At 43.5% G+C, this 22,595-nt stretch overlaps 3 protein-coding genes across 3 annotated transcripts; 2 read left to right on the top strand and 1 right to left on the bottom strand.

Annotated features, from left to right (window-relative positions):
- Positions 1-155: 155 nt before the first annotated feature.
- cklf (chemokine like factor) lies at positions 156-1,953 on the top strand. The gene is made up of 4 exons (XM_076155292.1): positions 156-353; positions 767-922; positions 1,145-1,240; positions 1,373-1,953. The coding sequence occupies exons 1-4, from the start codon at positions 294-296 to the stop codon at positions 1,484-1,486; spliced, it is 426 nt and encodes a 141-aa protein (XP_076011407.1). The 5' UTR covers positions 156-293; the 3' UTR covers positions 1,487-1,953.
- A 74-nt stretch (positions 1,954-2,027) lies between these two features.
- Positions 2,028-7,478, top strand: LOC143004428 (CKLF-like MARVEL transmembrane domain-containing protein 3). The gene is made up of 5 exons (XM_076155291.1): positions 2,028-2,298; positions 5,869-6,024; positions 6,109-6,204; positions 6,330-6,447; positions 7,220-7,478. The coding sequence occupies exons 1-5, from the start codon at positions 2,182-2,184 to the stop codon at positions 7,246-7,248; spliced, it is 516 nt and encodes a 171-aa protein (XP_076011406.1). The 5' UTR covers positions 2,028-2,181; the 3' UTR covers positions 7,249-7,478.
- A 1,160-nt stretch (positions 7,479-8,638) lies between these two features.
- On the bottom strand, positions 8,639-22,471 carry cmtm4 (CKLF-like MARVEL transmembrane domain containing 4). The gene is made up of 4 exons (XM_076155290.1): positions 21,292-22,471; positions 15,979-16,155; positions 11,298-11,396; positions 8,639-11,160 (listed from the first exon to the last, which is right to left on the bottom strand). Exons 1-4 carry the CDS (start codon positions 21,475-21,477, stop codon positions 10,996-10,998), a joined length of 627 nt encoding a protein of 208 aa, XP_076011405.1. The 5' UTR covers positions 21,478-22,471; the 3' UTR covers positions 8,639-10,995.
- Positions 22,472-22,595: the final 124 nt, after the last annotated feature.

Genomic DNA, 22,595 nt, shown 5'->3' on the forward strand with positions numbered 1-22,595 from the left:
AGTTGATTCCTGGCTGAGTCACTGGGGGCCGGAGTGAAGCCCAGCATACATCCTCATCATCATCATCACCATTGAACAGATTACAGGCCCATTCAGTGTCCAGCTCTGTGTTTGCTCATGTGCAAGGCAGAACAAATGTTTTGAGTAACGCTGAAGCGGAGGTGTGAACACACTGCATATGTTACAAGAGTCATTTCCTACACAGAACAAAGGAAGTAGTTCAGGAAATGGAGTGAGTTTTGCAAATTCTTTTTCACGAGCTTGTCGAAGAGGGTGACAGTGACAGAAGAAGCATGGAGGTGGACACGGCCTTCTTCAAATCCAGGAGGGGAGTCTTCAAACTCACAGAGATGGTGATACACCAGAACCTTCTACATGTTTCACTTTATACATTGGGCTGTAAGATATGATATGTAGGCTGTGATTTGTATTTTAGAGAGTTAGGGTTGGAGAAATCTGGTTTATTAGATATCAATGCTGACACAATTAGATTGCTCAAATGAAAACAGCATCATTTTAGAAGCTGTAAGTAAAAAAGCAAATGGATGCATTATTTGATAAAGGCTTTATAAAGGATGTTCAGAGAGCTCACAAACGAAACTGCTACATTATTTGTTCCTCTTTCTCCAAAAATACAAGTGAGCGAAATAACTAAAAGGAAATGGAAGTGTTGAGCTCTGATGGAGGATAAGTGAAGTGTTTGTTGTTGCAGTCATTCCTCTCTGATGTGTGTGTTTCCATGTGTGTGTGTGTTTTTGGCCTCCAGGTGACTCTTTTTGTAGCGTTTGTGTGTTTCACTGTAGCATCAAGACCAAAGTACATCGCAGCCACAGCCTTGGAGTTTGTGATCACGTTTCTTCTGCTGCTGCTCTACGTCCTCAAGCTCAACAAGAAGTTCACTTTCTTCTTCTGGCCGCTCATTGTGGGTGATTTGTTGACGCTGCAAAACATCAAATTAGATTATAGATGATAGTTTCTGTAATAAGTCTTTTCTTGTATTGTTGATATTTTGACATTAATGATGATTCTGCTGTATTTAGGTGTAACAGTGACCAAGCATGCTGATATCCTGACTTTATTGTTCTTAATGTTATTAATTACTCCTGCGTTTGTAAAATACTGAATTTGACTCTCTTCTCTTCAGGATGCCTTCAATTCGGTGTTTGGAGCTGTTCTCTTTACCGTCTTGAGCCTGATTGCTTTGTCCACATACTCTGTTAGAGGCACACTGGCTGGAGGGGTGAGATAATATTTCCTCATAATTAACAAACCTCAATTCCACAAGAGTTGAGACAGAGTGGAAAATGCAAATAAAAACCTGGTGTTTGGTGTAATCCCTGCCTTTGTTCTTATATCTGCTCTCTATTTGCAGATAGTGGGTCTCATGTCTGCTGTGGTGCTGTGTGTGGACAGCGCCATGCTTTGCAAGAACATCACACTCAACAAGCTGAGAAGTGGTACCCAGATTCAGAAGAACCAAGAATAAATTAAGTTGGAAAGACCACATCATCATCATCATCACTTCTTCATCATCAGTCTGTGTGTGTGTGTTGTGAGTGGAATGATGTGGACCATTGCTGCGCCTCAGTCCTGCTTGGCTCCTCCCACCTGAGAGCAACATGACTGATCATTGAAGCAGCGACGCCCCTAGTGGTCATTTATGGATTTTTTTGTGCTTAGGGTTTTCCCAAATTCGATTTTTCTTCACTGTTGTATGTTTGGAATTAAAGCAAAATATGTGGAAATGTGATTAAAAGAATTCCGCCATTCTCTGAGCATACATGATTGAAAATAGTTCCTTACTATAGCTTTAAAACTTAAGCTACTGTAAGGAACTTCGAAGAAACTTAAGGAAATGACTTATTACAAGGTTATATGTTGCTATATATGATTGTGATTCATAAAAGATGCATGAAATGTCCTGCATGGGCGCAATAAAGAAGTTTCCTCTGACTTGTGAGTTTCCACCCGGAGGCTCCGCCGCGTCGTGTTTCACATCTGGAGAATGCAGATGTTGCGCTTTTTCTTCGGGAGTGTGCGCTACGTTTCCGCGCTGTCACTATTTCCGTTTCCACCTCCCAACGAGCCTCCACGTATCTGTGGCTGTGTGCGGTTTCCTCCGTCAATCGCCTCCTTCGCTCTGCGTGAAGAGGAGCGGAGTCATCATCTTCTGCTGTAACAATGGGGGACATCGAGGCTCCACAGCCGACTCGCCCACGCCAGAGTGTTTTACAGACCATTCTTCCGAGCAGAGAGTTCGCCTCGTCCAGGAAAGGAATGCTGCTTATTGCTGAAGTGGTAAGAAATGACAGAAGAATCACTTTGAAACTACTTTAGTGCGACTTTATGCTGCAGCACTCTGGATACTTTGTTTCTAAAGTGCTTGTAAAGACTTCAGAGGGATATGATCGTGTAGTGTGTGTGTCACCGCTATGCACACATGGAGTCCATCAGAGTGTAGTTGTTGTCATGTTAGTATATGTCAGTCACGAGGTTTGCATTATAGTGGGAGAGGTTCATAGAAACTCTGCAAACTTTTATTCTGTAGTTTAGATCCTCTATGTAAGCAGCCTGATTCCATCGGTGTCAGAGGTTAAGACAGCCCGGGTCAGTGTGTGTGTGTGTGTGTGCGTGTGGTTGTTGGTGTCTAATTGATCAAAATAGCGTAGAGTTGTTGAAAAAAATAAACAGGAAATGAGACCTTGTGTGTGGGGGTATATGTGTGTGTGTGTGTGTGTGTGTGTGTGTGTGTGTGTATGTGTGTGTGTGTGTGTGTGTGTGTGTGTGTGTGTGTGTGTGCATCATGGCTTGTACAGGAAGGGCCGTCTTCACTCATCTGCTGCTGATTCTCGGCTCTCCACCAAGAACGCCGTGCTATCTGTGCTCTCACCCTTGTTTGGTTTCTGTTCTTCTTGTGAGCACTATTACACAATAAGTTATAAACCGATTGAACAACACAAGTAGATGGGGCACGACTGAGCATTGATCTACATCTAGGTCTCTTCATCCAGGGATTTCTTTTGAAGTGAATGGAGACAGATATTGTCAAGTTCTTCAAATTTAATCCACCGATCACAACGACAACAATCAAGCCACAATAGAACCGTGAGGTGAAAGCAGGTCCAGATCCTTGTCTGCATCTGAACCTGGCACTCTGACACATAGACACAGAGGTATGAGCTCTTACCAGTGACCTTCTGACCTTCTGCTCTGCGCCAACAGCTCTTCATCATCAATAGGAGACCCATTATAAACTCACACTGCTGTCATGTGACATGCAGCTCATGCTCATGTGTGAGAGCAGTTGTCTTCCCCACAGTTGTGTCCTTCATGCTGCAGCCATCATGTGCAGCCTGCAGCACAGCAGGCTTTGGTTAAATACTGACTGTACTTAACACACAATACAGCCTCTTTACTGCTGGATGGCTGAGGCGTTTTGGACATTTGAAGAATTCAATATGTGCTCAAGTAACATGCAAGCCAATGTACCACAACTTACACCTCGTAAAGTTGGAGAAAGCATAACAAAGTGTGAAATTAGAAGACTTGAGGGAAGGTTGTGTTATGGTGTTTTCATACTTTTGCATGTAATTATTCATCTGGTACTTCTAATGTTCTGCCAAGTCCACCGTGTGTGTGTGTGTGTGTGTGTGTGTGTGTGTGTGTGTGTGTGAGCTAACCTGAAAGCCGCTCACTCACGATGAAATGAAGTATCGCATTTTTATTGCGTGTTTTGAAACGATTGAACGCTTACAGGCGGTTGAATGTGAAGCTGAAGCTTTAGACGTGAGGCTTCCAGAGAAAACAGCTTGTGGCTTAACTCTTGTTGGAAGTGTGAGTCAGACACTTCTCCTGCTGCACATGCATTATTACACACAGTGTGTCAGACCACCCTGTTTGTGTCATTAACATTTTTACTCTCAGACACTCCAAGGACAAGCAGATAAGGAATGTTAAATCACAGGGTGCCCCACTTAATATGTTGGCAAAAATGCCTTTGTAGTGTAGTGCAGGGTAAAGACGAGCACCGCCTACGCTTACTATTAAATACACAACAAGGATTAGCTGAATTCTCATTTGCTTTTGTTTTTCTGAGCTCTCTGTACGTTCAAACTCACCTTCCTGCTCATTAGGTCCACCTCAGCAGCACACATTTAAAAAGACACAACAAATACGCTCTAGTTAGAGTTCACCTGACTGAATATTCAAGAACCCCTTTGTTAGTGTAGAACTCTAGCTTGTTGTGCTTGTAATTATTTAGGCAGTTGTTGTTATAAGTCGCATGCTGTTACAAAGTGTTTCTGGTCGTCTGTAAGTGGTTTACAGAGCGCGCGTACCTGTAAATAGAGCTTCACAACCTGCAAGAACAGAGTGGAAGACACGTAAACAGCAAACAGTGCTGGAGGTCACAACTATACTACACTATACAAATTAGAATGAACCTCGTTGAAGGTAAAGTTGCTTTTGAGTCTCTTTTTCCCTGCTAAATCTCAAATATCTACAGAAGAATCTTCATTGTTCTTTATCACTGCAGGTCTTCTGAACGATGTATTATGTGCGATGCTGACTGAATGAGCTTTGTTGAAGGAGAAACGAGAAATATGCAGACAGTGGAAATGAAATATTTACTTGTATTCGTGCATTTGTGGGAACTTTTCTGGTTATTCATGGAGAGTTCCAACTAGTGCCAGCTCTTCCTGTCCTGTTTCAGACATTCACTGTAACACACCTGTCATTCAGGTGGGTGGGCTTTCTCCTTTTTGTTCCCCCCCCCCCCCCCCCCCCCCCCCCCTGTGTCTCCCCTGCCTTTACGGTGGTATGATGTCATTCTGCAAAAACCTGACCTACGAGATCATCGAACTAACTAACACTGATGTCATCTAATACTTCTTGTGTCATTTCAACACAACCTGTGCTGGCTGTGGCGAGCTGCTGTCGCTCTGTTTGTCATCCTATTGTCTTCATTAACGTGAACATTACACAGCCTGGATCTCTTTATGGTTTTATGGTTCATCAGCAGTAATGTTATTATTCCCCACCTGTACAGCCTGAATGTACAAGTCACCGCTGCTTCGTCTCCTTAAGGAACTTCCAGTTCACACGTGTATCACATTTCCTTGGTCTCATTAATATCTCTTTCCCTGTCTCTTTTTATTTACTCCCCCTCTCTGTGTATAAAAAAGTCCCGAAACCTCAAAAATGTCTCGTTGTCATGACGAATGCTTTCTTCTGTAAACATATTCAACCAAAAAACAGCAAAAAGAAGCACTTTGAGTTGAGTCAGGGGGAGTTCGTGCCCTCAGGCCTGTGCTGAAACAAAGACAAGATGGCCGAGTGTGTTTGAGATTACAGTGTCTGGACTCGCTTCCATTTGCACTGATTTGGCGTCCAGCTCCTCCAGTGGAATGGCGCGGCAGACCTACTTTACTGACGTTTGTAGTTTACGAGGCCGCACAGAGACAGTTTAAACATCTTCTTTCATTAGACACACCACATCTGTGTTTGTGGGTGTGTGTGAGAGTACATATGTGTTTGGGATGTGTGTGTGTATCTGAGAACCACAGAGGGAGAGAGAGGGGGAGAGAGAAAGTTAGTGTGACAGTGTACAAGCCTGTGTTAAACATTGGTTTCTCTGTTTGATACAGGAAGTGGGACTGAAATTCTCAAGTGGACATAAATGTTCATAGGGATTCAAAGAAGAAATTTGAAAGAAATACATACAGACACTTAAATGCATTGTAAATGTCATAAAAAGCATCAAATGGCTGATGAATATCTGACATCCCTTTGCTTGAGTTGTAAACACACCTTACACCTTGTTAGGTTTCACTGTGGAGCTCATTTTCTCTGTTCTGTCTGCTTTTCCAGGTTCTGTCCTTCATATCGTTTGTGTGCTTCGCGGCGTCCACAGCAGCAGCGTTCGTCACAGCTCCCCTCATAGAGTTCCTGGCTGCCCTCTTCCTGCTGTTTGGATACTCCACCAAATTCAATGAGAACTTTCAAGGCTTCCACTGGCCTTTGATGGTAAGGACGACAGCGTCAGTCCAGTATAATGAGTGAAGTATGGGATGTGTGTGAGTCATAGTGTTGCTTCCTTCACCCTTAAAGGATTTCCTGAGATGTGTGAGTGCTTCCATCATCTTTTTCATCATATCCATAATTGCCGTCTCCAAATATTTGGACGGTTCCTCCAAGGCTGCTGCGGTAAATGTGACTTTTCAAACTAACAATGTTTGGTGTATTAGAGAACATGCACACACACATACACACACTCTTCGGTCTTCTACATGAATTCCCTGTATTAATATCAAAGGACTTTTTCTTCACAGGTGTTTGGGTTCATTGCCACCATCGTTTTTGCTTTAGATTTTTACATAATTTTTAATGACCTGGCAGATTTCCTCAAGCAAGGAGGGGAGACCATCAATGACACAACCACCCCGCGAGGTAACATTATCCCATACGTACACAATCTAGCCTTTTCTTTCTATTTCTTATACTGTCTAGGAATGAATGCAGGCCTATCCGCCTTTGTTTATTCCAGAGTTAATAGAACTGACACTAATTTAATAGGAAATAAAAAAACGAATAAAATGGGCCGGACTAAATCATTGATACCCCTTTGTTTGTGGAACTTTTAACCTAATATTCTGTAGCTCACCCTTTCGAGGCAGTAACTATAGCAACAATTTTGTCAGTTGAAGAGTCCGTTCTATTAACTCTGGAATAAAGAACGATGGGTGCCAAAAGTCTTCAGGAATTCAAGACAGAAATGCAGGTGCAGTTCAATATTCGTCTCAATTAATCTTTGTTTTTCCTGCACCTGTGTGATAACTGAATGGCACAGCTGAGGTTAATATTTATTCAGATAAGGAGCTTTGCTGTTTTGGCTCATTTACTTTCAAACTGCCGCTTGTCTTACAGCAAATGCTAGAGCACGGCACCAAAGTATTGCATTCAACATTTACACATGCCTAAGGTAGAATTTAGACTGATTTAGATTAATGAGTGATTTCAAACTAATAATGTCATTCCCAACTACTTCAAAGACATATGAGGAATTATTCTCTACTATCAATAAGAAATAGAAATGATGTTTGTGTGTTTTGTTCTGTGAAGAAACATCTAAATTGTGATTCAAGAAACTGTTCTTCACAAAACAACATACTATCAAAACTGATTTCTGTATAAGATGTGTTTTTCCTTTTTTGTCTTGTAGATGATTCTTCAGAGTCAGACTCAGATTGAGCAGACAATTACAAGAACCCTCGCAAGTGCATATATTATCAGCAAACAAGATGATCAGTGGCAAAAGAAATGAGATATGCAGCCAAACATAAGCTGGCATCTGCTAAGACAAATTGTCGGTAATGATACAGTCACATTTATTACTGTTTACAGTCGAAATCTATCATCTCACAAGAAATTTGAGAAAACTTCATGCTGTTTTCATACTGGTGATTGCACATGGCTAGAAATGCAAATGAAATGAAAAAAAAGGTTCATACCTTCCCCTTAAATCCTTCCAGACTGGGAATCAAATGTGTGTCCCATTGTCATTGTGATTCTACTATAAAGCTGTGAAATATATTTGGTCTCATATTAAAGGGTTTAAAGGAGCAGCTGGTTCAAATCTGCATGGAAAGGCTGGCTTATGTGCTGTGATCCTAAATAAGACCCAGACAATGACGTTATGTTAAAGTTGTGAAATGTCAGATTGTCAAACGTCATCAAAATCATTTGTAAAGTTTACATTATTAGAGAAAAAATAATATTTGTGACAGAGCACAGCTGTATGTTGGTTGTTTACAACCTCTGTCCAATAACTTTACACACGTACAGTATTTTTGTAATGTTTTTCTTCCATTAAGAGGCAGAGTTAGCAGGAAACTCTGCTGTTTGTTTTATAAATCTTTTCTGGACTGTCATGCTGTTGTTAGCTTTCAAAATTCCAATGAGCTCATGTGACACATAAGGAATATTTGATATCCTCATTTCAAGTGAATGAAAGGAGCTGAAATCTGCTATCCATCTGTTATCGATCAATACTCCATCTACATTGAAACTCTACTGTTTCGGTTTGTCCCCTGTATGTGCTTTATTGTTTATGATGTATTAGAACCACTTACTGCAGTATTATTTTGTCATATGTAAAGCACTGTGTTTTCTTTTGTGATGTGAATTCCACTTTGCATGTTTTCATGTGTTTGTTCTTAGTTCTTCCACTACTGAGAGATTAGAAGCACTAGAAAGCCGCAGTGACTGTAAAGAATTCTGCTCTTAATATGGCATATGACAGCACTGTGAACTGAAAATGAGCAGAAAAGGATTCTCGGAAGGCTTTCATGTGTGGCCTCTAATTTTTGCGTGGAGTCACAGCTAACAGCTAACAGCTAACTGGAGTATGAGCTACTCCAGTTAGTTGTTGACATTGTTGTCCGTTGGTAAGTGAATATTGCTCATTTGTCGTGTGTGTGGCCTCATTACTAGGATGGTCTGTTGCATTGTTGTTGTTGTTGAATGATGCATTGGGAGAAAATAGGTCAAAGTTGTTATTTCTTTCAACGCCAGACTTGCCAACTACCGGCTAGATGAAAAAAAAGAAATGTTTTGTACAAAAAAGTTTAAATAAAAAATGTTATATGATCAGAAATGTCCAAATCACTTTATTTAAATTGTCACTATAAACTTCTTAATGTGAAATCTATTGAGTGTTTCAAATACAAAAATACAGATGCGTACGCTTCAATGCTGTACAAGACAAACCTCGTCTTCTTTAGCAAAGCTCACAGAATTAGAAAGAGACAGAAAAGCACATCAATTCTCCTTTCGCACATAAAATCAAACTGACCGTGTTGAGACGCTGTTAATGTGGGAAAACAGTGGTAAGCTCGTCTTTTTATCCTCATAAATATACAGTAATTTCAGAGTGACATTTCATAAAGTTGTACATTGGAAGAACTGCAGGGTGATGGTATTGTGACGGTCACTTTCTATCATCAAACATAATCCACTTACATGATTTGCAGCGAGATAGCAGAATAAACTGTACAAAAGGAGTGAATATTGTTACATCACACCCAATAACATCTGCTGACGTGTCATAAATAAATACAAATGTGATTGTCTATTCAAACTACGTCAGTCACCAAACCGAGACAAATAGCAATTGAACACATACTTTAAGATATTTAAGAAATGGAAGAAGAGCTCGATTCATCAAGCAGAGATCGTGGCCGTTTAGGAGATTGAAACAAATCAATTATGATACATTTTTTCCTATTTTTAAATGATGAAATGAAATGATGATTTCTCGTCTTTCAAACAGATTTCACAATCAACTCCTCATACTAATGTGTTCCATCATTGCATCCATTGTAGGGAATGCACTTAAGAGAATGACCAGAAGATGGCGCAACACAGTCCATTTAGTCCCTATAAAAAACAGACTCGTTATATACAGAGGTCTCAAACAATACAGGAAAACACACACACACACATTGAACTGTCGGTCATTTCATCCTGTTAAGACACAAGCAGGTATGATATGATGAGTCAGGCTGAAGGGAGACATTAAAGCAATGACACTTGTTTTGTTTCCTGTCTGGATGGATGGATGGAGGCTTTACCATTTGAAAATACATGACGCGTGTAACATATAATACATTTACAGAAAGTTTGATTCAACCAAACTCAGAGTGAAACATTAGCACGAGGCCTCACCGACGCTCCGCTCCTCACTCTGCTCTTCACATTTCGTCATTTGGACAATTAGAAAAAAAAACAACCAGCTTCCATTCTCTGTGCTCGCCCGACCGTGTCCAGAAATATGGAAGGCATCAGGCAGTACAGCTTTCAGGTTGAGGCACCCGGGTGATTTCATTCCAAATGGTTGTTAGAATCAAAGTTGGAAGGAGGCGTGTCAATACCTGAGATTCAGTATAGAGACTAAGGGAGTGTTTCCAAATGAATCGCCTTATTGACGTACCGTTGTTGTTTATATGTCCATCCTGAAAGCCAGGATGTGTGTAAAGGCATCGTACTCCACCTCATCACTCTCTCTTGGCTCACAGTGTTGTCCTTACAATTTCACTTTGGAATGTGATGGAAGTCTGTACAACCTAAAACCTACGAGTTCGTATTGACATATTTGGGAAACTCCTGCTCTTCTTCTTCTAAAGGAAGCCGCACATGCTTTGATCTCATATTCATGTCAAATCTGTGTTTACAAAAGTCTTCATCACTTTAAATATTTTGATAGATTATTGTACTGTACTCTTTTATTGCAGTTAGACCCTGTACTGCTTTGTTTACTGATGGTAAAGGAAATAACCCATTAAAGGCTTTTAAGGGCAAAAAAAAGAAACAAAGACCGTGTCAGCCTGTGGAATCTTTAAGATAAAGAATAGAGCGTCGGCCTCACTGGCAGGCTGTAGCCAAAGGGCTGATGTCAGTGTGCTGGAAAGAAAAGTAAAGTCATGGCGCCTCTAGAACAAAGTCTGATTGTACTACAGGTTATGTTTCTGGCCCAGCCGCTTCCTGAATCCATCATCACATTTATCAACACAGTTTGCTTGACATAAGCAAAAACACGCAATAGCTCTGACCTTCCATGACTCTGCCTCATTCACAGTTGAACACACAACCTTCTAAAAAGTCAGCACCTCCTTCAGAACAGGAGTTGTTGTAGGGAAGCGGAGCTCCTAATGAAAGTCCTCCTTTATACTGGTTTAGCAAACGACCCAGGGTGAGTTGTGGCGCTTTGGAGAGTTTGTGTGTCACTGCAGCAACAAAGCCAAACGGTAGGTCTGTAGATATGAAGTTAAAGTTGACTGGCAGGGTGAAACGGCTGTTCAAGGCCATAATAAGAAGTCAAAAGGTCAGAGGTCGAGCTTGAGACGGCCATTCCGCTTGAGAATCAAACACAACAAACACAATGTGTCAGTCAGCTGCCGGTGTGTGTGGTTGTTCCTCTGTCTGACTATCTGGCACTTTTCATGCCAGCTCAGGTCGAGCCTCCACTTCTCCACGTGATGCCGTGCGTGCTCGCATGTACTCGCTGGTCTGAGCTGCTCCCTGACACCCGTTGCCGCGGCGCCACCTCCGCACCGCCAGGAAGGTGTTGAGGCCGTACACAGCCGTCACCAGGAAGCCAAAAATCTGCGTGCGAGCAGAGAAAGGAAGCAAAAATGAACACAAGGCTTGGCAAAGGGAACCAAAGTAGTGAATGCAGCCAAAACACATTGTATTCAAGTGAGGCGCGTGTTTGTGCTGCTTGAATGGATCCTGGTACTCACCACCGCTGCTATCTCTGCTCCAGTGTTGTGGTTGATGCAGACCAGCACGAGAGACGACAGGAAGAAGAAGACGGTGCAGGCGGCGGTGTTCACCAGATCCTACAGAAGCACACACACACACACACAGCCCAATATTGCATATGCTGTCTCAAAGGGCTTTACAGGCCCAAAACATGAAGAAGGAGGATTCCCGACCCCGCCCGCAGCTCTCTAGGAAGACGAGGAAACCAATACCAAAGGATAAATGACATCATTCCTTTATGGAGCCAAGCACCCATCTACTGAGAGAGAGCAGTGGTCAACAGTTTACTTCAATACATGGACGTCTGTATTATAATGTATGCACTGCAAGAATTCATACTGTATATACATTTAGGAGTTTAGAACCCAGAAGGACATGTCATTGAAAACAGTAATCACAGTATTTTGAAATCCTCAGCTTCTGCATCAGTAACACCAGTGACTACTCCAGATGGAAGTACTGCTACAGTCTCGTGATCTTAAGCCTCCGATACTTAAAAGCTGCACTCAACCAATCACATATCTGAAGCAGTCGGCCCTCAGCTCTTTTCCCGTTTCGGTTCTCCGCTGCACAGTGAAATATTTTGTTCACACTCCCTCCACCACTTTGGGCTGCAGCCCTGTTGCTTCACCGTGAGCTTCAGCTTCAAACCGCAGGGGGTAAAGAAGCCTAAAGCACGCCGTTAAAAGCCACCTAGCTGCTCCTATTACTCCCAAACACACACACACACACACACACACACACACATTCACACACACACATACACACACACACACACACACACACACACACATACACACACACACGTCTCTCACACATACCTTGCTCCATCCCCCACCGTTTTCCACGTGGGAAGGAGAAAGAGGGAAGCAGGGAGATAATTCCCTTTGATGCTTTACACTCCTGTTTTCTGCTGTGCTCACCATTAGGGGAGAGTTAATAGTGAAAGCGCTCAGCATGACTGGGGCACGGACCCTCGTGATCACATGCCTGATTGAAATCGTTGCAGACGGGGTCTCATATGACACACAAGGCTCGCACAATGGCTGAGTCACAAAGACAAAGGCACTCTCACACACACACACACACACACACACACACACACACACATGCAAAATAGACACAGCAGACACAGCAGGGCATCAAACTGTGATCATCTGTTATGATCCTGGGGTGTAATGGGTAAAGTATTCATATAATAACTTGCAAACTGGCACAACAATGGCGTAATCAATACAGAGCTCAACTGTGGCCTTACGCTCCCACATGCAGGGAAAATGTTCACACACACACACATCTCACCCAACTGGTAAAACAGGAAATGCTACACATGTAAGTTCCTGTGTTCTCTCCAGCAGCAAAAGCTTTCTGAAAGTTATTTGGATCCTAAATTTTCCTCCAGATCCAATCAGCGGTGTCCCTGCAGTTGCCCCCTCGCCTCTGTTTGCAAGTCATTCCCACATTCCACTTTGTAACCAGGCCTGCACTCTGTAAAACCTTAAATAACACAACTGCTGGCACGACGCAGCTTATTATTGGCCCGAGTCGTTTCTTTTAGAGAGGATTCTTTTCTGCGTTGGGTTTCAGAGCATTTTTACCGGCTTAATTGTGTTCAAATATGTGATGTTGCTCCTCTGTTGTGTCTGCTGCTCACACTCAAGGGACTGAAACTAAGGAAACTCCAGAAACACAAACAAGTCACCCAGGGACACGAAGTATCTCTGCCTGATTCCTTCTGAACGGACAAAAAAATAAAGGAGGAATTCAAGTGATTTATGTCTTTATCCGCTTGGGTGGTAAAAAATCAGCTGTCAAAACCAAAGAAAGCTTTTACTGGATTCTACTTTGATGGAAAGTAAATATAGAGATTAAAAACACTCTCTGGTCCGGGCTGATGATAGATTAATCATTCAAGCTATTAATAACCACAGAGCCTCAGCTGTGTGTGTGGAGATGAAGGCTGATACTGCAGAATAACATGGGGTCAAACACAAATTGACGGATTGCCAAACACGTACATGAATATACGGCGTATAACTTGCAGTTAACGATGTAAATATGATGGAAACACATCAAAGGATTACATTCCTGCAGTGTTACCAGAAGATATCGGTGAAAGGCAAAAAAGTTCTTCATGGATTAACTGTAATGAGACACATTCCGTTCCTAGAACTAAACCACCATGATTTACTGGGTGTCCTGCCAGTGCATTCGGTTCAGTTCCTGTCATTTAAAAGGTAGAATAGCAATACTAAGAGCTGTTGTTCTCTTTGTCTCTGCTTCTGACTCCAGGCTCTGGTTGCTCTCGCCTGTTTGTGCCCTCAGGGTCGCCCCGTTTCTGCCGTGTTACCGCCTGACGAGGAGAGTGACAGTTATCGGGTCAGGTGCGCTCGGGAAAACAATGAGCCAGTGATCCGTTGCGTTCCTCTGCGACCAGAATGTCACGCTAAACCGAATCGGCGAGTCATGGAGCGGAGTGGGGCTTCAGGGTGCAGCGTCCAGCGTCTCTCAGGAAGGAAAGGAGGCGAGATTAGGATCTAGAGTTGCTCTGCTTTGCTGCCAAAGACATCATGGAGTGATGGGAATCACACAGAAAATAAGTGTGCGATCAGAAGACTCTGAACCACATTACACAACCAGAGCTCATACCTCTGCCAAGGCCAAGTTGTCCTCTGACTCCACTTTGTTTTACCTTCATAAAGCCAGGCTGCTACTATCGTTCAATGAAATCAGGTGGGGAAAAGATTCATGGTGCAAATTCATTATATGTTGGTATTTCAGATGTCTTCTTCTTCTCCTCTCTATATGCATAACTGTTCTATACATGTGAAAACTGTTCAATTCAGCGGATCAGACATCATCTTAGCTGTTGGTAGGAACATGTTTAACATTCTAACAACCATTAATGTGGCCCCTTAATCCAGATTAATACCAGGACCTGGACTACATTAAATCTGTTTATAGTTCATGATGGAATCCAACCTACAACCTACAACATCTCATCAAAACCTGTTGACACTGTTGAGTCAGTGGCCATCCTGTTTGGAGGCATCAGAGGGGTTAACACACACAGAAATGCTTACTCATGGTGAAATTCCCAAGACTCCAATGTGACTGAAGCAGCTTTGAACTTGACAGACATAAACAGCGTGAGGTGCTGCCAACACTGAGGACAGCAACCAAGCAGCGTCTGTTTGTTAGTCACTAAAGCCCCGGGAAAAAAAAGTTTTTGTCCTCCAAATATGAAGGCCAGATTATTAAAATGCCTCCAGTTAAAAGTTGGATGAATAAAGACTCAATATCTTTGTGCATAATAGCTTGCAATTCCGCAGCATTACTAATATGCCAAGCCACAATTCACCAAAGTCTAGATTCCTTCATGTGCAAACTCCTCTGTGAGCTACACACAACTGTAAGATAGAAACACACTGTATAGCAGATCCATGCAAAGTTAAAATACATTACAACAAAAACTATCAAGTCACAAGTACATCTAATTAAATAATAAAGCTTGCATTTGTTCCGTTCTGGAGAAATCATCTAAAGAAAAATAACATTCATCAGGAACTTTGTATAAACATTGATCTTTGGTTTGGGGGCTTTGTTGTGTCCCAGTGAGGTCATAAGTCAGTGTCAAAGTCAAAGCCGAGTCTTTTTGGATTATGTGAAGTCGAGACTCGTGTCGGCATATTTGTCTGAGTCTAAGTCGCGCAGCTCGTGTGCAGACTATTACACACCTTCATGGAAAGTAATGAACTTGTCAGAGCAAAGGAAACGCTTCATTTCCGAAAACAAACACAGAGCCAACAGAAGGATTTTAGATTAGAGTGACTGTTCTGCTGGATGATACCCACTCAAAGATGCTAAATCAGCAGTTTAAAGGTAAAAAAAAGGAAAATAAACACACAATAAAAGCTTCAATTTGGTTCCATTCTCCCTAAAGTACCGCCGGAATGCGCACCTTTCCTTCATGCTCGAGGTGGAATTACCATTGAGCAATTTGATATCTCTGGTTGGATTTGGAGCTCTGCTTTACTAGAATGTGTATGTCGTGTGGCTTCTGGAAATATAGTTAAACACAGTTTTCCACTCTCAAGGAACACACCAACCCACTAATGTGTATATGTAGGCAAATAGTGCAGGAAAGGAAAGCAGTATCTGCTGGAGGACACCCACCAGCTCATTTGCTTACAGCTGACAGTGCAGATATCTCCTTCAAACACTGAGCATGCCTTCCCTCCCAAACAACCCCACGCCCACTTTGGTCTGCATGGTAAAAACAGAGTGTGTTGAGGTCTAAGCCGGTGCCAAATAAAATGCATAATCCAAACAGAGGCTCCAGTGTGTGTGTAGGCTCGTTACACTATTGTGGAATCACTTTTATACTGCATCTACAGGAGCCCATCACAACAGTAAATGGGCCACAGACAGAGCACGCCATGGGCAGGTCACCAGTCCATCACAGGGCAAGCACACACACACACACACACACACACACACACACACACACACACACACACTCAGGCCCCATCTTTTTCTAGTTTTCCATAAAGGAACTTCCTCCTCAATTATTTTGCTAATATAGTCTCAATGAATTCACCAGACATCAGATTATCAAAGCAAAAAACACAGGCTGTGTGTGTGTGTGAATGTACCTACCGTGAGGCTCCAGTTGACATGGGGCACCTTGGTGTGCAGGTTGAGGCTGAAGATGAGGAGGAGGACTCCTGTCACCACAAAGGCACTGCAGCTGACAAACTCAAAGAAGTAGACGCCTCCACAGGGAGAGCACATCATGATCGTCTCTATGCAGATGAACGCAATAAGTGCTAGGACCTGGAGGGAGGCAGAGGAGAGACATCAGGGTTTTAACGGCAGGAGAAGTAAACACAGAAATTGAGAAGTTAAGATCGTAAATGGTCGTGTTGTGGTCGTCCGATTTAGGCTTTCTGAACTGCAGGTCAAGCTCTTTTCCCACTGGATGTGAAGGTTTGCACGGACTGAAATACTGAGCTTCCCAGATGATGAAGCGATCGTCCTATGAATAGACCCGAGGCCATAAGCCCATCTCATGAGTCTCGCTCCTGGCTGCCTGTGACGATGCCTCTTTCCCGCCAAACATCCATCACTTAACCACAGTATGAGAAGAATTCTGCTATTTAGATATTCTTCTGCCATCTAGACCCCCACAAAACCACACACAGATTACCAACTGGCTCGGAACGGACCACGACCCAGAGACATAACAGAACCAAGAGAATGCCACTGTGACATATTGCAGACCCAGTGCAGCCCAGTTGAAACCAGTTTAGAGCAGATCTTTTTGGTCAGCCGGTATAGGACAGGTTTGACATACATGAATATTTGACATAATGGAGGGATTCAGCTGAGGGATGTTGGGAGGTCACAAAGTCTGTGACACCAATCTGAGCTTTCAAAAGGATGTATGCTTTAGGGACTGACATCATCATTTGTCTGTGGGTGTGTTTCTTTACTTCTACACTCGACACAAAGACACACACTGGCTTATGTTCCTACAAGGCCGTCTGTCTGTGTGTGTGTGTGTGCAAACTGCCACTCACATGAAGCTAAAGAGGTTGACCCGTAAAGAGGGAGGATGATTTGCACATTCTGGATCACCACATGCAAACTAGCACATGGTTTGCATCATAAATGTCACTATGGGATCAAAATGTGGCCAAAACAATTTAGAGGTTGTGCAGAAAACAAAATCTGCAGCAAATATGTGTAGAAGATTTATACCTGAAAAATATCTTTTATATTCAATCATCCATGCATTTGCAGACAGATTTTACCAATGCACATTTTCCACAGGAATACAAAACCTTTAAAAACAAAGCTTTCTGCTCTTCTAACACTGGAATAGTTAGTGAAACCGAAAACAGATTAACTTTGAATCTATGAATGATTACCTAAGAAAGTTGTACCTTGTTACTTGAACATCTAAAGTGCGATTAGCTCAACCTCACCTCTTCTCCTGGACTTCCTGCCCCTTCAATAACCAAGCCGCCTTGGTAATCTAGTTTAATAAGCAACAGGTACTTATTCTGCTGTTGTTTTATGATTTTATCACCAGAACTTCCCTCTCTTCACAGATAACATTATGCATCGGGACAGTATTGCTATTGTTACACGTGATGCCCATCACTCAGACGGACACGTGTGTGTGTACAGCTCTCTGCTCCATACTTCATGGACCAATCAAGTTCCATTTTGTGCAGCTGTCAGAGCCCCTTTACAGCATGTGGCTGGATCGCAGTCTGTCTGTGATTGTAAAATAACCCAAAAGGTTACACCCAAAGAAGAGTGGAGGGCTGCTCGGCCTGTGGGATGATGTCATGTCTCTCGATGAAAGCCTGCTTTCCCCAAGTCCCCGTGCAGCAGGTGTCAGGCCGCCACAGGAGAGAAGGCGGGGATCATATAGAACCGAATGGGCTTATCTTGTAAGTAATGATTTTATGTCAACCTTACACAAGATGTTCATCGTGCATGCCTGAGTGCCTCTCTTTCTCCTTTCATCTCCCAGATACACATTCGTCCACATTGTCTTTGGGATCATGTGCACTGTGAGTTGCCTTGGACTCAGATCGCTTTCCTATGAGCCATCTGTTCTGCACAGAAAATTAATAGAGGAGAAAAGAGGCCTCACTGCAAAGACTGAGCAACACAATATGCTGCACTCCAAGCACTTAGGGACCTCTGGCATAAAACACACACACACACAAAACAACCTAAAACTAAATGTTAAATAGGCTTCATTTCATGACAGCAGCCCACAGACATGGAGCATTTTGCCTTTATGTAGGTTATATTTCAACCCAAACGACAGGGTGTATGTGTGTGTGTGTGTATGTATGCATGTCTTCCCACACACATGCACAGCTCAGAATAAGTAATGTTTCAACCAGAACCGAGTGGAGCACGTGGCGTCTTCCTCGGCGCAGGAAGTGCTCGCTGACATTTGGGAGCGTCTGGTAACCTCATTACACAGACTGAACAATAATATGGACTCATCCCATGTTAGATTACCAGCATTTTACACTATAAGGCCAAGACGCTGTTGAATTTGTAGCATAACAACAAAGAACTTGCTTGGAGTGATGTCAGCCACTACAAGGTGTCAAATTCCATGGATGATTGAAGTGTCAGAGTATAGGGGTAGTGCCTGAGGTGCATATCAGTTGGGCTTTGTTGACCCAGTGACTGCTGAGAGAGACAAAGGAGAAGCCAGCTGTCAGGACAGTAGACACGCCCCGCTCAGGTTTCATTTTATGTCGCAAAGTAAAACTGAGGAGGGGGGGGCAAGCTTCTATCGCCAGCCTGCCTAACCAAGCTGACCGACCATGTAAACCGCCACAAACGCACTTTAGTGTTCCGGTGTGAAACAGCCACACAAGCACCTGGTCCTCTGGCCCTCTGGTCCTCCGGTCTTGACAGAGTGGAACTAGATTTTCTAAGTAAACAGGGGTTAGTGCAAACACTGGGAGTGTTAGGTAACTATTACCTGCGTGTGAGGCTTGCGGAGTGAGGTGGCGTGATAGTAAACATTTCCTCGGCAAAGTCATGAGGAAGTATAAACAGCGGCCGCAAAGGTCGTGCGAGGCGCGACAACAAGCTCGCTATTCAGTGAGGGTTTGCAAAGCTGATCACCACAAAAGCCAAACACTCAATCAAACCGTATCTGAAACAGTGATGTGTGTTTAGATCTTAAACGCAGCGAATACAAGCTGCTGGGTGACAGTCTGGAAAGTACCATTTAGCACTTAGCAATAATATCACTCCCTGCGACTGAATGGTGCAAAGCGATGGTCCATTAACAACACAGATGATCAGCTGCTCTATCATGCAGACCAGCAGCTGACCATTAACGTGGTGGAAAACAACAGAAGGCCCTGTCACGTACTTGTGGTCACTTCTACGTTTCCATCTATCAGCTCCAGGAGATCAACAAACTCATCTGAGACACCATTAGTGGTTGGGAGGACAGAGGACAGAATAGTTCAAGTGAAGGCCGGTGAATGTATAACAGCTTGGCAGTGAGCCTGGCAGGCCTCCTCCTCCTCCTCCTCCTCCAACATACTGAACACAAACTTGGATGACATTCAATTGTTTTGTCCTTGCGGGTAAAGTAGGCATATGACTAACAAGGAAAGCCAGTTATCAGCTGAATAAAGTATTCAAGCAAACAGAGGTTACATAAAGAGAAGAGACCTTCAATATGACAGTACACACATACTAGACTTATTGCACATACTGGTACACAATGATTTATTTTCTCAGTGCAGCAAAGTCAAAGAAAATTAATTAGGTGAAGACTGCAAATATGAATCCTCCTCCTGAATCCTGCCTACGGTTACCGTCTCACACACTGATGGCAGATGGCTTTTGAGACAAACTTCCCACGTATGCAGAGGCAAACATCTCAGGTGTGTGTGCAACGGTGCAGGCGGACTGTGTGCACTTCACTCAGACCACTATAGAACCCAAATTACCTTTAAAACACTATGGATGCTTTCAAGTGCTTCTAGAAATCTCCAGGGGAATAAAAATGCAACAAGAAAATGTTGCAGCACAGCAGCACATTAAACTTTACAGTATTGTGGTATGAAGTCATATTTAACCCTGGCATAAGAGTGCTAATAAATGGTTAACCAGTAGGCCCTAAGATAACACAGAAGGAGAGAGGCTAATACAGAACAGCACAGCATTATCCTCCGTTTACTTCTGCTATCGAAAAGGTTATTTGAGTTAATTGCTAGTTTCCTCAGTTGCATGGTTTTTCCTGTTGTGCACGCAGGGTTTCATACGGCTTCACAGCGCCGCATGAGCGCACAGGCCCGTCTCACAGACTTCTGGCACCAGGACAGGAGAAATGACTCCGGCCCGATAGATATTTCCTCCTCTGGATTGTGCGAGCTTTGGGAGTCCTCACTTTGCTTTGTTGTTGTCTTTTCTCCCTTTCCACACATCTGGTTTAGGTGTATCGGTTTGAAGAAATGTTTAAAATATGTTTTCCAGTGACAAATATGTAGAAAATGCAGATCAGCAGATGAAGTCATTGCTTTGTGTTTTCATTATTCTTTCTTTAAGTGCAGTTCATGACAGTGACATTGAGGCAGAGATGGTGTGAGACAGAGGCCCGTGTTAACTCTCTTCTTACCCATTGACACGTCCACTGAAGTCCCTGCAGGGATATTAACCTACCACAGGAGATAAAGAATGCTTCTATAGGCGGCTGCTGCTGCTGCTGATAACTGACACCAAGTCACAACAGGAATGCTGTGCTGGTTTGGGTTTATCCACTGGGTCTCCTGCACAATAATAGTACGGTTTGGCAAAAGACTCCTAAAGCATGGCTGAACGTCAGAGCAAGACATAAAGATTTAGGATTTTAGATGCTTAATATACATTTATGGGGGAAACTACTTGTTGACACATTACTATAAGACACATCAAATCCAGAGTTTAGGGGACATTTTTTTATACCTATTAATGAATGACGGGTAGATAATATGTTCATAATGAATTAGTAGCCAATAGGGTTCACGTATATAAGTAATTGTTTACTAATTGTGATGTAATGACAGATTCATACTAATAAAGCAGTGTGATGATGTATTTTACTTGAAGGCATAGAAAATAAAATCCTTACTAGGATGTATGATGATGTATACAGGTAATAATTGTGATTTACAAGTTACCTGTCTAAAAATGATTAGTGGTTCATTAGTTTGTTGTGAAATAACTTATCATTAGTAAATAGTTAGTAAGTTCTTCACCATTCATTAATAAGCAGCTCCTACTTTAGTTCTCCCTTCTACCTTCCTTTATTGTTTATAACGCCTGGTTGATGTTGGCCGTCAATGGGATGAGTGGGTTTGTTTTGTCCGCCTTGAGCAGCCTGTACATGGGGTTAACACATCATGAGAACGCGGTCGTGCCGAAACTCACCACTTCCACCAGCTTCAAGATCCCCAAATAGGACTTGAGGTACTCCACGTCACACCGCATCGCTCCCAGGACGCCGCGCGAGTGGACGGGCTCGGTGGTGGGCTGATACGGGCTGCTCGCCCCGGAGATCATGGAGGTGTTGGAGGCCTCGCCTTCAAAGCCCTCTGCCTCCTCGGTGGTCCTCATGGTGATCGGTGGGGGGTGGAGGGGGACGGGGACCCTGATAGAAAGGTTACGGACAACGCCACCCGGGCTCGACTGTAGCCGCCTGGATCTCCCTCACGGCGCAGGTTGCGTGACAGAAAGCACACTTTGTTCCATGCAGGCTGGAAGTGGATGGAGAAAAGGAACCAGACGGGCCACTTTTCATAGCCTCCCCGCGGGGAAAGAGCCGATCAGGGAGGGGGGAGCCAGGCTGAGCGTCCGCCTAATGCCTAAAGCCGTCCTGCGATGGTTACGTACGACAAACGCTGCGTCTCAGATATCCTCCTTCACTTCAACTATGTTAGGCGGGTCACTTGTTCGAGTCCCGGTGTCACTTTACTGAAGACGATTCTGGTTAGTTCGGCGCAGAAAAAACGCCTCTCGGGCTGCGTGACTCGTCGGTACCAGCGAAAAACAGCCTCCCGTCCGGACCGAGACAGATCCCCATCGCCTCCTATTGTAAACTTAATTCTGCTGGTCCACACACTGAGCCAGTCTGCGCCGCTTTACTCGCTATTTGATGCAAACCAGGATTGTCTCCGCCCCTCACCAAGCGGCACATTCTTGTGCAGGCTGCGCACACACGTCTTTAACTGTTCCCGAACAGCCCGCAAACAGCCAGGCGGAACCGCGCCGATCGGACCCGGACACGGACACGGCGCCTTTTCTCGCCCTTCTTCCTCCGCGACTGTTGTGGAAAAGGAGCCCGGCTCTCCGTTCACCATCCACGGGCTGCAGCCTAACAGGATGCATCCGGCAGGGCCTGGAGGAATTATTTCCAGGAATACTCCCACTTATTATATGAAATACACCAAGTATTTCATATGATAAGTAGGAATATTTCACGGAGGTTATTTATCTCTACAGTGTTTAATCGGCTCATCTTTTAATGCGATTACGCCAAAGCGCGGTGGTGTTCCTGCAGCTCTTACACACAGTGCGGGATGCAAAAGATGCAACTTCATGTGGGCTGTGGTTGTTTGCTTGTCAGCTGATCTTCCAGCCACAGGCCTCATTCGACTCATCTGACACACTGGAGCTGATTGAATGTTGTCCCTACGTCGTGCTACCGCCCTCTCATGGATGTTAGGAATCCTTCA

Source organism: Genypterus blacodes, unplaced genomic scaffold (assembly GCF_046128005.1).
Source record: "Genypterus blacodes isolate CSIRO-AG114 ecotype Tasmania unplaced genomic scaffold, CSIRO-AGI_Gbla_v1 ptg000067l_1, whole genome shotgun sequence".
Taxonomy (NCBI): Eukaryota; Metazoa; Chordata; class Actinopteri; order Ophidiiformes; family Ophidiidae; genus Genypterus; species Genypterus blacodes.